The sequence below is a fragment of the Triticum aestivum genome, chromosome 5B, assembly GCF_018294505.1.
Source record: "Triticum aestivum cultivar Chinese Spring chromosome 5B, IWGSC CS RefSeq v2.1, whole genome shotgun sequence".
In the NCBI taxonomy this organism is placed as follows: Eukaryota; Viridiplantae; Streptophyta; class Magnoliopsida; order Poales; family Poaceae; genus Triticum; species Triticum aestivum.
In genome coordinates, this window is record NC_057807.1 from 571,632,187 (window position 1) to 571,652,633 (window position 20,447).

The window sequence follows — 20,447 nt, forward strand, 5'->3', positions numbered from 1 at the left end:
TATTTTGTGAGTACCGATCATGTGACCTCCCCTCCACCCTTCCCAAATTACTTTGGCACGGATGTACTTTTGTTTCCTTCACTGAGCACAATACCAAGAACCAAGATCAGTTGTTCTTAACTCCTAGTATGCAGATATAAAATTTCCAGGCATAAAATAGTTTGATTGCCAAGGTCAAGTAATTGTCCCTTCCCTTTTTCTGGGGATTAAAAAGTGTGGTGTTCAAAACTTAAAATTGGATAGAGTTAAACAGCTCTAGATTCAAGGGGTTTTGTCATACATGAGTACAGAGAGTTTTGATCATTTCCAAATTTACATGTTGACATCCAATTAGGCTGAGGGTAAATAAAGTTAACATTAAGTTTCTGATCTTTTTTCCCAAACTAATGAGACTTCCTCAGTTTTCTTTTGTATGACCCTCTAATTTTATGACATGTTCCCAAAATAATGAACCATTGCTGGAATATCACTTGAAGAATACCAACCTTAAGCTTATATATCTCGCGCCGTGAGAACGTTACCATGCAATCCCCTGCCTTGATGTTTGAGAAAGATCCAAGTGTAGACTTCAAAGGAACCAAAGGAGATAGTCTCTCATAATATTGAATCTGTTCAGCAACATAGACCCACCATGTTAGGATATTTTTTTTTTTTACTATGAGCAGTTAGGATATTTTCTATGTGACATATTGTTCCCAAGTGTTTCAATGCATCAGTACTCAGCAGAATTAGCACTAAAATAACTACTACATAGCATGATGGGCAGGACGAGTTTATAAACTTCACTTGGAAACTGTGTGCAATCGTACAACAGCCTCACAACTCTAACAAAAAGATCCACATGACCACAAACAGTTTTCATGCAGAGGTCCAAAATTAGTGTTACTACTTACTACACAATAGGGTTGCAACCTAAATTTCAGGCAAAGGCTTAAAACTGGTACATGACAGAGCATTACTTGAGTAACAGGTTAGAAAGCATACCTTGGGCACAGACCTAAGATAGACTGATTTTGTTATCCCCGATTTTCATGATTCCATCATACAAAATTGTGTGTGGAAGTAAGATATGATCAGTTCAGAAAATCACTGTCTGCTTGAACTGGGAGACCATTTGGAGACATGTGATGTGATATTTACTACTGTTTCATCCTACCTATATTGAGTAGTTACATCGTCTTACTCTTGTACAAAGAATTAAATTCACTGTCCATGTGGGGGAAAAAATTTCAATTTCATGACTAGTGTACTATCCTGGCAGAGGAACATAAGTGGCAACCTTAATACAATTCAATTTGACAACTATCATGTGTGTAGAAGACATTACATGCTGGGTACATTAATAATCATCAGAAATTACGTGAGTTTTGGTTAAATTACCGTAACCACATCATCAGTAGCTTCAAGCAATCGCTGAACAATAGGGACAACAGCTGGGTCACCACAAACATGAAGCTCATCTGAACAAAGCCCCAGAAGTGCACGTGTAAATGAACAACCCCTTGTTCTACAGCCAACCATCTACTACATCAAAGCAAATGAAATGAGAATTATGAGGAACATTCCAAATAATATTTCGTAGACAGTTGAATGTATGGTTAGTTGGATGGTTTATTGAAAAAATAGCTTGATAAGTCTCAACTTTCTCATCTGTAATATCAATAGACACTACTTTATTTAAATAATAATAATAATAATAATAATAATAATAATAATAATAATAATAATAATAATAATAATAATAATAATAATAATAAAGTACAAATATACATTTTCCTAGCGAGTGCGCAAAATGTGGATCACTACATACCTGAATTTCATCAATAACAGCGCATTGATACTCAGTCGTCACATCAGCCATCTCAACGGTCACTGAGCTATGCTTTGCACCTTCAATTTCTTCCCTTTCTTGTCCAGTAGTCAAGTTACAGGGGACACTAGCTTTGTTTAATCTTTCTGCTACCTCCCGTGCTAACAATCTTAGAGGTCCACAGTACACACCTACATCATTTGGTTAGAAATCAGAGCAGTCATTTAAAATGTATGCTCTTTCAGTTTGACTGGCTAGATCAAAACAGTACCTGAAGAGCTTGCTTCTAATCGTTTGAGAGCATTATGTGTTTTCCCACTGTTTGTAGGACCAACGTGCAAAAATACATTGCGCTTCTTTTCTCGGGCATTTGGATACCATAAATGAGGATGCCTGTTACTCAAGATAGCACAGAACTTAATTCAAGTCTTTATGGGACAATGAGGAAAACAGTGTTTACAACATATTTTGGCACATAATTAATCTCGAAAAGTTACACTGTACTTTGGTGTGACGATTGCTTAGGCTAATTAAACGAACTAAAATAGCATGTGCACCACTGTTGTGTCAGTAGTTATCATATTTGAAACAAGAATAATATTGCCTACTTTTGTTTTCACTTAATTAGATTAATCATACTGGAAACCAGCATCCCACACTGGGCGATTGTTTTAAGAAGGCAAGAAACAGATTCCCTTGAAGATATAGTACATTGGTACATAATGCACACATTATACACTGACAAGAATATGGAGAGGAAACTTAGGTTTTTTTTTTTTGCGAATAGAAGAAACTTAGATATTAGGTAGTGAAAGGAGCACGAAATGTATTCTTACGTCATATCAGTGAAATCAAACTTCCCAGAGTTGTGGTTGCCCCTCCAAAATCTCAAATTGGCAGAATTGACCAACGGATGTAGATCAGAATCGGAGAGAAGGCAACGGATATAAACATCTGTACACAAAAAGTGTTACAAAAAAAAAAAAACCTTAGCACAATGGACCAACCTACCAAAGTTTTGGCACCATAAAGCATATTGCAGAGACTAACAGTTCACACTAGTAATCACAATGCAAGTGACTAACACACTGGCGAGCGCCATCTCCTGACTCTGCTTTTTCTAGCTAGCATGGTAAGGAGAAGCTGCATGTGCGACTGATAGCTCTCGGAGACAGTCCAATGTGCTTACAGAAGTGAATAATATTGTTCAAATCACAACAGACTAGGTTTCCATAGATGACATATTCACCCCAAACAGAACTGCTTCCATTGTGTTAAGCAGTAATATCATAACCCCATAAAGGTTATAGTCCCTCCATTCAAGATGAAAGTTTCCAAGATGCAACTCTGTCCATTATTTTTAATATGAATATGTTGGTAAGATAAATTAAGGTAACCTAATTGTAAAGTATCGAGTTAGCTTGGCTCGGCTCGGCTCTTTAACATAACGAGTTGAGACATGAACTCAGGTCTGCTCGCTTAACTCACGAGCCAACTCTGTACTTGTTAAGCTCATTACACAGGTTAACAGCAGAATATGCATACATTAAATCTGACCATCTCAGTGCAAAAAGCATGTATCTATACACAAGATGCATGGATGCTTATGTATGCCACCGTAAACATGAAGTACAGGAAAACAATTTTCCCCAATGTAACAAACAGAAAAATCAAAGGGAAAAAAATGAGTTCAAACTAATGGTCAAATTAAAAGAAGTTCGATTAGACGCTTTCTTGGACGTCTATTTTGCAACCGAGAAGTACTCTACATAAAGATAAATCCATAGCTATACTCTATCCATCAGAACAATACCCAGCCACAATCCCTCCTTCCAAAAGTGAAAACAAATTTTTACTAGGTATATTCCCCTTGCGTAGGTTCAGCCCATCATCAGATGGAGCGATTCAGAAAGAAAAGTCGCCTCGTCCATCTAGTTTGTCCGCCTCCGCGGCCAGTGCTGCGCGTCGGCCGTCGGTGACCTGATAGCTTATCCTAAGTTCTGAATTACAGACCTCGATCCCCTTCTGACCTCCATCTCCGCTCTCGGCCGGCGGTTGGAGTGGATGCATGCGGCATGCCCACGGCTCACTGACCAAGCCCGCCCACACCGGCAAGCCACGCGCCAGCGCCCGCGGCTTCTCCATGTTTGAGGCCACACCGCGCGCATGCGCCTCGCCCATGCCGGCAGTGCACGCCGAACCCAAGGTCATAGCCCACTCGCTCTGGACCCTGGTGTTGGTTAAGTTTGTTCAGTACACCCAAGTTGATTGACTGAAATTTTGATGTCCACTCCCAGTAGTGTTCACCCCATCTATTATTACGGCTGTGGTGTGTGTTTGAAACAGCAGAGGATGCAGTCAGTTTTTTAAAGAGAAGGGGATGAGGAAATCGTTGAATCTCCATTAGCTCATGATGATCTAGCATTGCTTGTCATTAGGGGTGGTCTTTTCTGTTGGAGCACCAAAACTAACTTACCACAGTTGCCCAGGTTTGTGTGAACTTGTCATATCTGATTTATTTGTACCATCTAGTGAACAATGATATATATCCCTTATATTGCGTGTATGACATGGTCAATTGGTCATCTCTAATTACCCAATTCTATTCTACTGATTTAGTGCCTTTTCTTCCATTTCCCCAGACAATTGACGCATTGGCTGACCCGACTGCTCCTCCAATTAAACATGCAGCATGAAGCTGACCTCCAAATGGCGCCGCATATCGCGCGCCCGGCCTCTGGCATTCCGCCGAACACACACCGTGCACGTGCGCCTGGCAAACATTGACGGCAGCTCACGAAACATCATGGACGGACCACGCACAGGAGTACAGACAGGACGCCCAGGAACCCAACAGGCCATTCAAGAAAGCGGGCACTGACCATGGCGGCACGACGACGAGAGCGCCCCCCGGCGCAGGAGCGCGGCAACCGCCATTTCGCCGTATGCTCCCCTCGATGGCACAATTCAGATGGCGGGGCACCAGAACCAGCTCCGCGGCGAGGGGGGTGAGGGGAATGTGCACTTACGTGCGGAGCACGGCACGTGGGGTGGGGTGGGGTGGGGTGGAAGACGGAGACGGCCGTGGCTTTCGCCGGGAAGCGAGGCGGCGCGGGAGGCGGAGATGCCGCTCGCGGTCGCTGGTCAAGACGGTTCGTCGCGTGGTCGCCAAGGCCGGAATATTCCGCCCCATCCGCATCTCGCTCGGCCCAGTTTGCTTCCGAGGCCGGCTTCAGGCCCAGCTCCTCCTCCAGCCCGTATCCGACTCGAGCCCACCTTACGAGCGTCGTCCGTCCAGTCCATAACCGAACCGGGCGGGCTCCCTTCGCGGCCCGGACACGCCACCCCCCATCGGCTTCGTTCCTCTTTCGCTTTCGTCTTCCTCTCCACCCAAGTCAGTCGCCCTGGCCGCGACGCCCCGCACCGCCGGGCACGCCACCTCCGCCGCCGACGCCGCCGACGGGATCGACGCGAGCATGTGAGCTTTCCTCGAACTAAGCAGCAAATCTCGTGATTCCTCCGTTGTTTGCTTAAGGATTGGTGGTGCAGGACGCAGGCGGAGGCAGATGCCGGCGAGGCGGCCATCCAGCGCGCGCTGCGGGCGCTGCGGCAGCGGCATCTCGTCGAGGAGGGGGCCCACCGCCCCGCCATCGAGGCGCTCAACCGGCCCTTCGCCGCCCACGTAAGTACCAATCTCTATCCCCTTCTTACTGATCTTGCTAGCTTGGATCGAATCGGGCCAATTTGACTTCACCAGTGAACACGCATTCGAGCCACATAAAGTCTCAAAAAAGTATGTGTTGATGGGGTCGGCTGTGTGAAGTTGATTGTTCCTCTCTCGCGGTGAAACAGTGACTGCTGCTCAAGTAGGAGTAGCAAAACAACAATGTCGAACAGTTTCACTCAGTAATCCACAAAAATAAGTATTAATCCTTGCATTTGGAGCTTCTGTGGTGCCTTCTGCGTGTAGTGACTGGTTTGCTGACCCTCTTTGTAGGCTTTGGAGTGGAAAGAGAAGGCCGAGAAGAACGAGTTGGAGCTGCAGCAGTGCTACAAGGCTCAGTCCCGGTTGTCTGAGCAGCTCGTTTCCGAGATAAACGAGGCGAAAACGTCCAAAGCGCTGCTCAAGGAGAAGGAGGCACTGATTACGACTTTGCAGAGTGAACTCCAGCAGACTAGGTATTGAATGTGATGGATAGTTTTGCTGCTGTGCTTAATTGAGTATGAACATTGCCGTTGATGTCCGGATGAAACTTTTGCAGCGAAGAGAACATACAGCTAAAGCAGTCACTTGAAGAGAAGACAAACGCTTTAGATCTTCTCATTCAGGAGCACCAGGCGGCTAAAGCCGAACTTGAACGGGTGCTAACAAAACTTAAAGCTGTGGAGCATGAGAACACGCAGCTGGTTGAGCGATTGATGCAAGCGAAGATGGTGGAGGCAGAGAAGCTTAATGAGGTACCTGATGTCTCTTTTTATTATTGCCAGGACTTCACCGTTCCTGTAAAAGCTATCGCAAATTGAAGATTGTTCAAGGATTGCGCTTGCCTATTAAGCATCTGTTAGGCCCACTACGATGACACAGAAAAAAAATCTTCTCCCCTGTTAACAATGCATATTTCCCTACCATAGTCCCCAGTGGATCTACGATGAGATACCTCAAGTACCAGCATGCTTAATTGCGTATCATGACATAACACAAGGGACTTGCTGTACTATATTTGGTGATCTTTTCTTCAGTCTCAGTTTTTATTGTTAAAATACTTCAGCTCTTTAAGTTTATACGATAACAGTAGTTATCCTTTCATCCGTAAAACTTTGACTCTTTTTGGAATTGTATGTACTACCTCCGTCTAGGTGAATAAGTCATTCGCGTAGTTCTAGGTCATCGATTTGAAGAATTAAATATGTGTTATATGTCATGAAAATTATATCACTAGATTTGTACACGGATGTAGTTTCTAAATATATATTTTTTGTCACATATAATACATATTTAGATAGTTAAATCGTTAACCTAGAACTACGCAAATGACTTATTCACCGAAACGGAGGTAGTAATGTTGAAACTCTTTTCGCTTCTTGACTAGAGTGGAAATAGAAGAGCTAAATGCTTACTGATTTATGGTTGTATTAGCTGTCAGGGATGTTTTATTTATCAGTATGTTTTACATAGATAACTGTGCCCGTAATTTTTGTATGTACCAAAAAAGTGCTGCTTTAACTGGTGTGGAAAAAATTGTTCAGGCCAATGCGATGTATGAGGAGATGGTCCTAAAGCTAAAGGCAGCTGGGCTTGGCGCTGGCGGAATACAACACCATGCACAACAAGAAGCTGATGGCGTCATTCGGCGATCCGAAGCTGGGTATGTTGACATCATGGAAACACCAGTGCCATCTACATGCAGGATCACCATCCGTGCTCATGATGGTGGGTGTGGATCTATAATATTCCAGAATAACACAGATAAGCTAATCAGTGGTGGCCAGGATCAAACTGTCAAGATATGGTCTGCGCATACTGGTGCTTTAACCTCCACTCTGCAGGGTTGCTTGGGGACTGTCAACGATCTTGCTGTGACCAATGATAACAAGTTTGTAATTGCCGCCTGTAGCTCTAACAAGTTGTTTGTATGGGAAGTTAATGGGGGGCGTCCTCGTCACACTCTGACTGGCCACACAAAAAATGTCTGTTCTGTAGACGCAAGCTGGGTGAAAAGTTTGGTCATTGCTAGTTCATCCAATGACCGCACTATCAAGATCTGGGATCTCCAGACTGGCTTCTGTAAAAGCACCATAATGTCAGCAAGCAACCCCAATGCACTAGTTTTCATCCATGGCGATGCCATTTGCTCAGGTCATAGGGATGGAAGCCTAAAGTTCCATGATATCCGCAGTGGAAAATGCTTTGCCACGGTAGCAGCTCATGTTGATGTCAGCTCGGTCTGTGTAACCCGGAACAAAAACCATGTTCTTTCAAGTGGGAGAGAGGGTGTGCACAAGCTTTTTGATGTTAGAATGCCGAAGGAGGTAGTGGAGATTTGTGGAACATTCACAGCTCCAAGTAACAGATTGGTTGGCAGCTGGGGCAGAGCTTGTATAAGCCCGGATGAGAACTGCATAGCGTCTGGCTCCTCTGATGGGTCTGTTTGCATATGGTCGAGATCGAAGAACGAGGGGCCGACCATCCTAGAGGGCCACTCATTGCCGGTTGTTACAAGTGCATGGTCTGAGTTTGGACCTCTTGCCACCGCCGACAAGAATCATATTCATATATGGGCTTGAGACCCGTGTTTCCTTGGGTCATTCAAACCAGGATGCGGAGCTTCAATATGGTATTGCTCCATTCTTGAGGACACTCATTTGCATGTAAATGACTTAGTTAGTGTCTAATTCAATTGTAATTATCAAAACTGACAGCACGGTACGGTCATCTGCTTTCCTCTCTGTATGTTTTTAGGGGGATTTCTGTCATCTGTTGCTGGTAAAATGATGGGTTTGCGAGTTCTTCGACACAATTCAAGTTTTTGTAGGGGTTAACATTTGCATTTGCGGATACATGCGTGGGTTTCTATTTCTTATGGCAAATTAGTGGATGTATCCCATTCGCCATTGCGAAGCCTAGCCAACATGGACGAAAATAGCATTGGCTTTATCTGGCTGTTAGATGCTTCCTCTAACAAACTAAGTAGATTGCATATGTATACACTGTTTTTTAACCCCGGTTGTTGTCTTTGTATGGGGCTTCAGTTAGTCTTGCAAAGGTTCAGCTTGAGATTTGGCAGACTAATATGGAGTGGTCTTATAGGAATAGGACCTGTTCGGATGCTCTCTGCTCCACACCTGCGGCTCCTAGAGCGGAGGGAGGGGCAGCACAATTTCAGGGAGTGGCTCGAACCCAGCTCCTTGTCTGTTTTGAGATTGGAAAGGTTCTGAACAGGCTCATAATGTTTCATTTTGTCGGATGCATGATGATGAACTAGAGCAAGCTCTGAATACTGAACAGTTATGTTTTTGTTTTGTTTTTGTGAGCAGTGCTAGATCAGGCGTCGGTTGGGCTCAAGATCTGGTTCTGTTCATTCCCAGACTCTACACACTTCTTTTTTTCTCGAGTACTATAATATTTATCAGAGGGTTGCATTGTGGATGATGCAGGAGGCCGTATGTCTGTCTGTCAAACAACTGCAACTTGCGTGCTGCTACATATGCGGCGCCGCTACATATGACCTCCAAATCCAAATCTCACAGCAAGTAAAAAAATGTTTCCCATGAACATATCACCATCAAATCAACAAATATATATATACACTCCCTCTGTAAAGAAATATAAGATTTTCTTTTAGATCGCTACTTGACCATCCTAGAATAATGTTACAGCACAAAGCGAAGCTAACAATCCTCTAAAATCCCTGCCCAGTTGCTCTACTCTCGCTGTCACCGGTCATCACATAATGTATAAATTTGTTCTTCACAACCCACTTGATCCATCTATCTGCCCTGCGAGAAAGTGGGCTGAGAAGAACTCATTAGATTCCCACCACGGACACGGTCCACATCAGCCGAGTGCATTGATCACCAGAAAGAAACCGAGAAAGAAAAATTGGTGATGGGGAGGCGGAGTGGGCATCAATTCCATCGGCGTCACGAAAAAGAAACTGAAACACAAGTCGAGACGGGAGGGGGGAGGCGATCGGATCGGATCAGATGAGACGAGAGGGGACGGGGCCCACCGCCGCAGTGGTTAGCTGCAACCGTATGCCAAATCCGGGCCCCTGACTAGGACAAGGCACCACCGTGCTCGAGTGGCCAGGGCCCGGCGCAGGGGACATCAATCATTGCCATGGCCCATGGCCCTGGCCCTATTTTCTGCTGCTACTGCTGCTGAAGAAACCGCCAATTATTGGAGATGCAGTGAGCATCTTGCAGCAAGGCTAGGTGAGGTAGAGTAGAGTAGAGTAGAGGAGTTGATTGATTGCAACTAGCTTCATCGGAAATGGTTCCAAGATTCTCATCACAGGCTCTGACAACCGAGAAATTCAGTGCATTTTCAACGTTCAATTCATTCCGGAAGCAACTATTCTGATCGCAGGCTCTGGCCAGGGATTGAGAAATTCGGTGCATTTTCAATGATCAATTCATTCATAAGCTAGTACTAATTTTACATGCTCGGATGTGATCTTACTCTGGTACAAACATGTTGTTGGAGCAAAGGCATGGAATTCCTATATTACAGACAAAACCCAATCCGTTTGATCATCTGATCGAGGAGGCATCTGCCTGATCATCTCATCAAGATCGATCGATCCAAGAACAAAATACTGACAGCATCGACAAGACTTACTACTTTACCGGAGCACGCACGCACGCACGCACGCATCATGGGGGAATTGCTACTATGGGGTGGCATGGGCATGGCGTCACAGGCTGAGGAAGCCTCTGCCCTGGCGCGCCGGCACCGGCGCCGGCGGCGGGCTCTCCGCCACGCCGTCGCCCTCCACGACGCGGTCGCCGAAGATGTGCACCGTCCTCGGGTTGGGCCCGCGGGAGATGACGCAGGTGTAGTCCTCGGACGCCGGCCCGTCGTCCTCCTCCGCCGCCGCCCCCGCGCGGGCGGAGCGCAGCGGCAGCCACGAGCTCTTGTTCTTGACGCCGAACTCCACGCGCCGGTCCAGGGAGGACGAGCGCACCAGGGCCGGCGCCTGCGCCCTCACGGCGCCCCGGAGGACGTTCTTCCTCCGCTGGGCCTCGTGGGCGCAGTCCAGCACGTCGGCGAGCCCGTGCGGGCCCGCGCACCCGTCGCACCAGGGCCGGCGCTTGCCCCCTCCGGCGTCCACGGCCGGGCCGGGCGACCCGAAGGCCGCCGACGCGTCCAGCACGGAGGTCGGGCTCATGGCGTAGGCGGACAACGCCTCTGGGTCCCGCGCGGGGCTCCCGATGACGACCGCGGCGCGGCCGCCGGCGGGGAGCGACGACGAGTGCAGCAGCCTCGGCGCGGCGAACGACGGCGCGCGAGCAGCACCCTTGCCACCTCCGCCGGCGTCGCACGAAGCCGTGGGCGAGCTGCCGGCGTGCTGCGCGGCGCCGTTCATGGACCTGGACCTCCTCCTGAGGATCATCTCCTGGACCTTCGATCTGAACATGTCAAGAGCCAGCCTGACAGAGCAGCCAAATCCCGACGCTTCCCTCCCGGAGAGAGCCGATCAGCGGCTTGCAGCAGAGAAGAGCAAGCAAGCTCGAGCTCGCTGGTGAATGGGGGCGAGCGGGTGTCACCGGGCGAGAAGAAGACGAGAGGAGGTGGGGAGAGAGAGAGAGAGAGAGAGAGAGGTGTGGGAGAGGGCAATGGGGGCGGGTGGTGATCTTAAAGAAGGGCCGGGCCGGGCTCCCCCTCTCGCACTCCACTGATGTCATCGTTGGTTTGGTTTGTGTGTGCTCTGCTTGCTTCCAAAACTGCAGGTCCTTATCTTCAGTTTTACCACTGCCAATAATATTTCCCTTTTCTTTTATTTTCCTGATTGAAGAGAGTTTGAGATTGTTCGCACACGAACACGTCACCGTGTACCTCCAACGCCGAGGGTGATGCACCGCAACTCACGTCGAAGGAGACCTGCCGGAAGCGCGATACGCAAGACAATCCGGCAGGCGCTTTTGTAGACCCGAAACCCCACACGCCCGGGAGGGACCTCGTCAGGGCGTGCGGTGGCTATGGGTTGCCCTAGGTCGACCTGATCGCCCCTAGGGCCTCGTGGATCGCCGCTCTGCAATAAAAAGAACAGACGAAGAACGAGGAAGAAGAAGAACAAGGGAGAAGGAAAAGTAAAGGTAAAAAGTGTAAATATATTTGTTCGATTGTGTGTTGTTCAATCGGCCATCACCCCTCAGGTACATAAGAGGCGGCTGGACTTCCCGTGCAAGGAAAAGGCTTGGATTCACGTCCAAAACCCTAGTCAAATTCGGATTGGTTTTGTCCGAACTTTCCAAAACTGTTCGGTTTAAACTGGCTGCACCTTGCGGGTAACTTTTGAGGTGGTAAACGACCTTGGATGAAAACGAGCCCAAAAACAATCTTGACCGTTTCGACGAGACGAACAACTTTTATGTTGAACGTTTTTTTATTAGAGTTCATCTTGAGGGTCAAATCGCTCGTGCAACACAGGCCGTTATTCGCGCTACCCATCAGACAGGGTGTCTGGTGGGGCGCGCCACTTTTGGCTTGTGATAGTGTTGTATTCGGATGGCTCTAACTTTTATATATGAACTCGGATTGGAATGATTCTTATATCAAAATCGATCGTTTCGACGAGACGAAGACAATCCATGTAGATCATTTTTCCGTACAAGGCAGTTTTGGGGGCGTAATGTGTCGAATAGTGTTCTGAATACAAAATCTCAGTATTTCGAACACAACTTCGGCCTTCGAGATGAGATCAGATGGCGATGGCCCAAACTTGAAAGATGTTCGTATCGACAATACGAAACTTTTTCATGTAGAATACTTCTCTATTTGAGGCCATTTTAAATAAGTTCTTGACTGTGCCAAAATCTGGTGTCAACACATGCCCCCCTGTTTTTCGGCAAAGCCTGTGTGCCGAAAAATAACTTGCACATAGCTTGCTTTAAGGACAATGTCAACACTCCATCGGCCGTTTTGGCATATTCTTAGGATGATAAGTTTATATCGGCCATTGCTTGTGTGAATATTTTGACGCAAGCTTGGGTGAAACTTTCTCAACTTCCTTAACAATCCGATGATAAAGTCCCATAGATATGTATCTCAAGGTCATCCTCGGAACAATATTATTCACCCTTTTGCTAGGATTTTGCTGATGATCAATAATAAACTTTCTCCAATCCTTACTTCGCCTGCATAAAAGTTTCATTAGTGGCCGAAGCGGTGGGCTTCGGTTCAGCCTTACCTATGTTGACAAGACCTAGCATCGGCTATTGATAGAAATAATACAATACACCATGGTTAACATAGTAGCTAGATGCTTGCTGTGCCAACTCTTTCGAATTGTCATGTCTAGATATATGAAGGATATTAAAGCAACCCAAGGTAAATTTTGCATCTAGACATATCCCAAGATAAACTATAAGTGATTCGTCAAAACATTGATAACCCTTATATATTTGTTGCACTACTTATAACGAATCACTGAAAGCCTCAATCTGTATAGCACCTACAGCAACCAAAAGCTCCAAACCGAATAAATTTTCATATTCGGCTTTTATTATTGTGCAAACATATTTTAAGTTGTATGAGGCTTGTTTTGGTCTCCTATTGAACTAAGGACGATGTTTGGATACCACACCGACCATGCATTGACATAATCTTAGGACGATAGATAAATATCGACCATTACCATGTAAACTTCATTCGAAGCACATATAGCCGAAATAAACAAACGAAATGACAAATCAAGTATTTCGGCCCTTTGGATCAGCAACAAACTTGTAGCTAATCAAATGTATAGTGATTTGGCAATACCCTTTCATGATGTAAGAAATTATATTGCATCCATGGATTAAAATAAGCCCATTGAGGGTTACCAATCATACCTGATGACGAATTCCATGGCATAGGCATTAATGGCATAGTTGCAGAATATGGATAATGTGTAGACCAAAGATGTTGAAACCTTCGGCTTGGTCCTTCGTAGTTTTCACACTTTTCCTTTTTCACCTTTGCCGCACTTCTTGTAATGGAAGCTTGCACATAATTCTTATTTTGAGCACTTCCTTTGGGAACCCATGCCATGTTCCTTTCTTCAAGTTCTTGTGCACTAAGTTTTTGTAATTTCTTCTTTTGCCAATACGATAAGCCAAGCGGGCATCTCGGCTGTGATTCTGTTTTGACCAATGGCAATTCCTTTTTGGCCTTGTGCACTCTCAAATTCTTTTCTTCAGATTTGGCACTTCGATTCTCAATAATTGGTTGCTTTGTCTCATTGCCTTTAGTAGCCAATGTCAACACTTTAATTGGCTCTTTTTCATTTAAGATCAAATCTGAAATTGCACTCTTACGACCATCTCTCTTAATGCGGTAAACCTGCTTGACCACCTCTTTCTTCTTCCTTGAGCTCTGGACCGATTCCTTATGATTGAAACGGTCTTTGAAGCGTGATTGTTCAAATGTTGATCTTCTTGGAGCTGCATAGTATTGGTGAGATGGTCTAGAATAAGATGGAGAATGTGCCCTTGTATCATACCTGTCCCATGATGAATATGTATCTATATGAGCATAGGGAGGCATCCACGGCATTGGCATTGGCGGCCCAAAATAAGGATATGAACATGTTGCATTAAAATTATCATTTTGCCAATACCGATCCTCATATTTGCGCCTTGGGGGTGACCTTGGTTTCTTTGCATGATTTGACCGATAAGCATCCTTCTCTTCACTCTTCTTTTGATATTTATCCAATAGTTCAGCGAAGGTGACTTTTGATCTCTTACACTTGCGCTTATTTCGGCCTTTGTTTTCTTCTGGTTTGCTTTCATCGATCATTCCATTTGCTTGTTGCCCCCCAGTCCTTGGCGTCTCCATTGTAGCTTCGATGGAATTCTTGCCCTCAAGATTATTTTCATTATGCTCTTCAACAACTTCTTTACTTGAAAGCTTGATCCCATCACCTGTAGTTTTTACCTTCTCTTCAAATGGATCGGCTTGAATCAGCCGATGCAAAAACTTTCTACCATCGGGACCAATCGGAATAGACTGGTCATCTCTTGGTGTCTCAACAAATTTCAATCATCCTTTATCAATGGCCGATTTAACTATTTGACGAAACATGTTGCAATCCTCAAAATTATGCTTGGACGAATCATGCAACTTACAATACATTCGTCCCTGGACAGATGGTTCAACATGGTGATCAAGAATTCTAATATAATTATTTTGCAACAACAAATCAAATATTTGATCACACATGCTTGAATTGAAGGTAAACTTTTCATTCTCTAGCCGATCTTGTTGTGAGAACGGCTTTGGAGTTAAGCAAACGAATGGTTCAGATTTTGCATCACACCGTTCGGCTATGCATTGTGTTTTGCACTCTATCTCCGATGTCTTTGGGTAAGATATTATACTAGCATCAGTTTTCTCAACAGAATTTAACCTTGGCTTTAAATTTCTAAAATAAAAATAGTTAGAACATACATGTCTCAATTGAGACCAAGTGCAAGCCAAGTATGAAATAAGCAAAGCTGCCCAAATAGATATGAACTTTAGATAAAGCAACAGGGAAAGCTTTGGCGGCAATAATAAGTCATTATCGGTCTTTATAAATGGCACAATTGGTTGACCGATATGTTCTAAAACAATTTTATTGCTAACAAGTAAATTACCCTTCTTCATTGGTCTTTCAAAATTACCTATGAGGATTTTTCTAATAGATGCATCAACAATAAAGTTGTGACCAAATCTGAAAATAGGTAAATTACCCGCTATGCATACCTCTTCAAATATGTTGGGAGAGCATGATGGTGGTGCCACTTGAAGAACGTCTTGCTTCGTCTTTGGATGGCTCCCCAACACCTTGTCATCATCTTTTTCTTGATTCTGTGCATCATTGCTTTGAAGATCCATGTCAGCCGAACTTTGTTCGGCTACTTGTTCTTGTCCTTGAGGCTTGTCAATTTCTATGGCACGAAACTCATAGGGCAGGAAGTAGGTTCCATTGACTTCGGAAAAATCAAGTATGGTTGTTTTGCTATGCTTTCCATGCCTTTTCTCAATAATGCTTGCCTCTTTGGATTTGATGGTCTCAGAATATATACTACTTGATTCGGCATTTCTAATAACCGAATTTTCTTTGTTACCTGAATCAACAACTTTATCTTTTTGAATTTGCAAGGCTTCTCGCTCTCGTCTAATTTTAGCCCACATCTCAGCTTGGTGAGCTTTAAACTTTTTCATCTCAATTTCCATCCACTCGTCATGAGATTGCCCCCTAATACTTTGAGACTCTTTCGGCAATGAGGTGCCGAAACTTTGCGATTTTTTAGGTGGTACACTGGACGGTACAGCACTGGGCGACTGCATCATTTGCACAATTCTAGCTTTTACAGCAGCAAAATCATGAGGATTCCCGCCTTCTATTAGTTCCTGGCGAATAGAGTTGCACAAATCCCAAGAGAATGTAAGCTTGTTCTCAATTACCCAGTCTGGATATGGTTGCCCCCCAATGCATTTAGAATCTTTCGGCAATGAGATGTTGCCGAAATTCTGTAATTGTGTAGGGGGGACATGATATGCCACGGTAGTAGGTGAAGGCATTTGTGCTCCTGCAGAAGTTTCACTTATTCGGCCATGACCATGAAGGTGCTGAGCCGAATTATGGACATCAACAGTTGCGTATGGTGCCAAAATATTAGTAGCGTTAGGCGTAGCATATGATGTTTGAGGGTAATTGGCCAAATAACTAGTAGTAACATGACCAATTCCCCTATCCACCGGCACGTTTGGATTAGCGTACTGCAAGTTATTTGCCGATGAATAAAAACTTGAAACACTTTGTTGCATAGCATTGGAAGTTCCTACATAGGGTGTCTCAACTTGATTAACCGAACTCATCATGTTATTCATCGGCATATAAATTTGTGGGGTTGCCGATGCATGGGAGTTGGGATACATATGTTGCATGTTGCTAAAATTATATGAAGTAGAATAATGGAGATTTTGTTGCATCGGCCATTGCACATAATTAGATGCATGATTGATAAAGCTAGGGCTAGCCGATACATTATGCTCATTAGATAATCTAGCAACAACATATGCATTATTTTCATCTACATATGTGAATTTGGTATTCATATTACCTTTGTAGATTGCAAACCCTAGATGACGATCTCTTCGTAGCAAGAACGGGCCGGAGACCATTCAAAGCTTCGTCCCCAGCGGAGTCGCCAAAAAGTGTGTTGACACACGAACATGTCACCGTGTACCTCCAACGCCGAGGGTGGTGCACCGCAGCTCACGTCGAAGGAGACCTGCCGGAAGCGCGACACGTCGATGTGTACCCGCGGCGCCGAGGGAGATGCTCCGCAACTCACACCGCGGGAGGCCTACTTCCAGCGCGATACGCAAGACAGCAAGCCGGCGCTTTTGGGACCCGAAACCCCACATGCCCGGGGGGCCCCGTCTGGGCGCGCGGCGGCTATGGGCTGCCCTAGGTCGACCTGATCGCCCCTAGGGCCTCGAGGTTCGCCGCCCTGCAATGAAGAAGAATGAACGAAGAACGAGGAAGAAGAAGAACTAGGGTTAAGGAGAAAAGATAAAAGATAAAAAGTGGTAGATTGATTGATCGATTGTGTGTTGTTCAATCGGCCATCACCCATCAGGTATATAAGAGGCGGCTGGACTTCCCGTGCAAGGAAAAGTCTTGGATTCACGTCCAAAACCCTAGTCAAATTCGGATTGGTTTTGTCCGAACTTTCCAAAACTGTTCGGTTTAAACTGGCTGCACCTTGCGGGTAACTTTTGAGGTGGTAAACGACCTTGGATGGAAACGAGCCCAAAAGTAATCTTGACCGTTTCGATGAGACAAACAACTTTTATGTTGAACGTGTTTTTATTAGAGTTCATCTTGAGGGTCAAATCGCTCGTACAACACAGGCTGTTATTCGCGCTACCCATCAGACAGGGTGTCTAGTGGGGCGCGCCACTTTTGGCTCGTGATAGTGTTGTATTCGGATGGCTCTAACTTTTATATACGAACTCGGATTGGAATGATTCTTATATCAAAATCGATCGTTTCGACGAGACGAAGACAATCCATGTAGATCATTTTTCCGTACGAGGCAGTTTTGGGGGCGTAATGTGCCGAATAGTGTTCTGAATACAAAATCTCAGTATTTCGAACACAACTTCGGCCTTCGAGATGAGATCAGATGGCGATGGCCCAAACTTCAAAGATGTTCATATCGACAATATGAAACTTTTTCATGTAGAACACTTTTCTATTTGAGGCCATTTTAAATAAGTTCTTGACTGTGCCAAAATCTGGTGTCAACAGAGATCGTTTTCAGTTTTCACTGGCATGTTTGTGTCTTGTTGCGTGGGTTTGTGTACATGTGTGTGGTGACGGACCGTACCCAATTAGCAAGCGCTATGCACACAAGGACGGATTCCATGGGTGTCCCTGATTAATGGCAGGTGGATTTGCTGTCGACCTATGGGAGGTGCAGCAGAATCCGCCAATTCACGGTGCTGGGTCACACAAGATTCAATCATTGTCCCGTTCCAATAGAAAGATTCAGCGTCCCAAGATTAGAAAACAAATACATGGTTCTGTCTCACCACCAAACGACCCGTTACCCCTCCCCTCCCCTCCCAACACGTGCGTCCCTCCTCGTCCAGGGTCATCGTCAGGCAATCACTGCCGGTGGCGGCGGGGCCTCTCCTGGGCGCCACTCCCCTTCTCCCTGACAACGGCCTGTTCTTCCGAAGAAGCTATTGACGGCAAGGTGCAGCGAAGTTACGGCGATTGCTCTGCTCGTTTGCGGCGGCGGCGGTATGGGCACCGTCCAGTGGTGCTGCATTGGCGACGACGATTGCATGGGTGTAACATCACCGATTCAATCGGGTACTAATCATACACGCAAATGTGCATGATCAAGATCAGAGACTCATGGGAAGATATCACTACACAACTCTAGACACAAATTAAAGTCATACAACCTTTATATTACAAGTCAGGGGTCTTGAAGGATCGAATACATAAGCTCGAATACAAACGAGTTAGCAGAAGCAACAATATCTGAGTACACACATAAGTTAAACAAGTCTGCCTTAAGAAGGCTAGCACAAAAACAACAAAGACCGAAAAGGCAAGGCCTCCTGTCTGGGAGCCTCCTAACTACTCCTAGTCATCGGCGGTCTCCACATAGTAGTAGGCACCCTCGGGGTAGTAGTAGTCGTCGTTGGTGGTGGCAGCTGGCTCCTGGGATCCGCCATCTGACGTAGCAATCGGGTATAGGGAAAAAGAAGTAGGAAAGCAACCATGAGTACTCATCCAAACTACTGCATGACTTACATCAGATCTATACTAAGTATGCATCAGTATCAAAGGAATGGGGCTATAACTTTGGACTGGACCGTAGAATGACAGAATAGAGGGGAAAGGCTAGCCTATCAAAGACTAGCATCTTGAAGCATTAGAAGAGTGCAAATTAGCATATTATAAGTAAAAATTATGTTGTAGCATCAATCCCGGAGCCATCATATCCATTTCATCTCCAGTATCCTGTTCTAGTTGTATAGATTGGGGTACAACTCCGAGCGCTCGTTACTGTGGACACGGTTATTCGAATAGATTAACTTCCCTGCATGGGTGCACAAACTCACCCAACACACTCGATTAGCTCCGGCCGGGCACACCAGCAGATCATACCCGGCATCGGTTGATCAACACACCGTAGCCCTACACAGGCTCATCAGAGAGGCCAGCACGCTGGTCTACACCCTAAGTGCGCAGGGGCTTGGGCCCATCGCCGTTGCACTCCTGCACGTTGCAAGGACGACCGGGATCAGTCCTCGCTACGTCCTTATACAAGGCAGGTGCTTATGCGGGCCACCCGGGCGTGTGCCGCTCCATTGCTGACGTATGCGAGCTTCCGGAAAAAACAAACTACGCAGAGTGCCCATACTTATTCCCGGTGGTGGTCAGTGGGAAAAGGCCAGAGGCCTACTGGGATCACATATCCAAACCCGTTAGTTTCTTGGGGGCGTGCCTCCTGTCGCCCCGTCTTGAGGACTTACGGAAAGGGCCAGGCCCAACCCACTCTAGGGCGGTCTACCTGCCCGGCCGTGCCTCGTAATTATCCTGCAGGTACCCTCCAGGTCAACCCGACTTCAGTAACTCTCGCGGGTACCCCTCGGGGCCGACCCGTCTTTAACATGGTTCTGTGGTAAAGTCAAAGTAACCGTGTGTCCAAAAACACCAAGGGGTGGGGGTCTAAGGAATTACCCTCGATGGAATCCACTTGATGTAATCGTCAAGGTGAACTAGGAGAAATCACCCTCAAGGTTCACACTTGAGGTGTTGCACGATAGAGTCGTATCGGGAGTGGTGAAGAAGGGATCACCCTCGAAGATCACGACCGAATTGCTACACTACAGAGATATCATCAGAAGTGCGTTACTGTCAGATTCAGGGCTCCACCGACCCAAGAAGGTTTGAACTCTTGGGCGTGTGCGAAGATCTCAACCTCTCAAGCCTCGCGCTCGCCGACCTACAGCCTAGCCTCGCCACGTACACACTCGAGTGGGGAAGAAGATGGACACCGCCGTTTACCCAGGTTCGGGCCACCTTGCGGTGTAAAACCCTACTCCTGCTTTGTGGTGGATTGGCCTCACGAGGAGGTACGAGGATGAACTAGTATAGTGGATGAGCTACCTCGCGAGGGCTCGGGGGGGTGTGTGAGAAATGGGTCGACCCCTTCTTCGGTGGTGGCTAACCTATATTTATAGTGGCCTTGGTCCTCTTCCCTCAAAACTTAGGCGAGAAGAGATTCCACAACGACCAATTTGAAAGGGGATAAGTAGTACATCTAATCCTAACGAAAGGTGGTCTTCGCCTGCAAAGCTTCTGGTCGTGATGCAGCTGTGGGCTCGGCGATAACATCCGTCCTGCTGAGC

At 46.0% G+C, this 20,447-nt stretch overlaps 2 protein-coding genes and 1 pseudogene across 3 annotated transcripts in view; 1 reads left to right on the forward strand and 2 right to left on the reverse strand.

The window, feature by feature from the left end:
• Positions 1-4,939, reverse strand: part of LOC123113295 (ATP-dependent RNA helicase SUV3, mitochondrial) — a 10,920-nt gene extending 5,981 nt beyond the window's left edge. Inside the window, exons 1-6 of the mRNA XM_044534491.1 lie at positions 4,693-4,939; positions 2,647-2,764; positions 2,082-2,203; positions 1,811-2,001; positions 1,381-1,521; positions 486-608 (exon numbers count right to left, since the gene is read on the reverse strand). Of these exons, the coding sequence (XP_044390426.1) occupies positions 486-608; positions 1,381-1,521; positions 1,811-2,001; positions 2,082-2,203; positions 2,647-2,764; positions 4,693-4,747 (750 nt within the window). The 5' untranslated portion in view covers positions 4,748-4,939. The remainder of the gene's footprint in view (positions 1-485; positions 609-1,380; positions 1,522-1,810; positions 2,002-2,081; positions 2,204-2,646; positions 2,765-4,692) is intronic.
• LOC123113294 (autophagy-related protein 16-like) lies at positions 4,782-8,358 on the forward strand (annotated as a pseudogene). Its single transcript, XR_006455979.1, has 5 exons — positions 4,782-5,288; positions 5,360-5,492; positions 5,808-5,989; positions 6,073-6,268; positions 7,058-8,358. The product of XR_006455979.1 is annotated as an autophagy-related protein 16-like (transcript).
• A 1,555-nt stretch (positions 8,359-9,913) lies between these two features.
• Positions 9,914-11,146, reverse strand: LOC123113297 (FCS-Like Zinc finger 8). Its single transcript, XM_044534493.1, has one exon. It carries the CDS (start codon positions 10,948-10,950, stop codon positions 10,228-10,230), a length of 723 nt encoding a protein of 240 aa, XP_044390428.1. The 5' UTR covers positions 10,951-11,146; the 3' UTR covers positions 9,914-10,227.
• Positions 11,147-20,447: the final 9,301 nt, after the last annotated feature.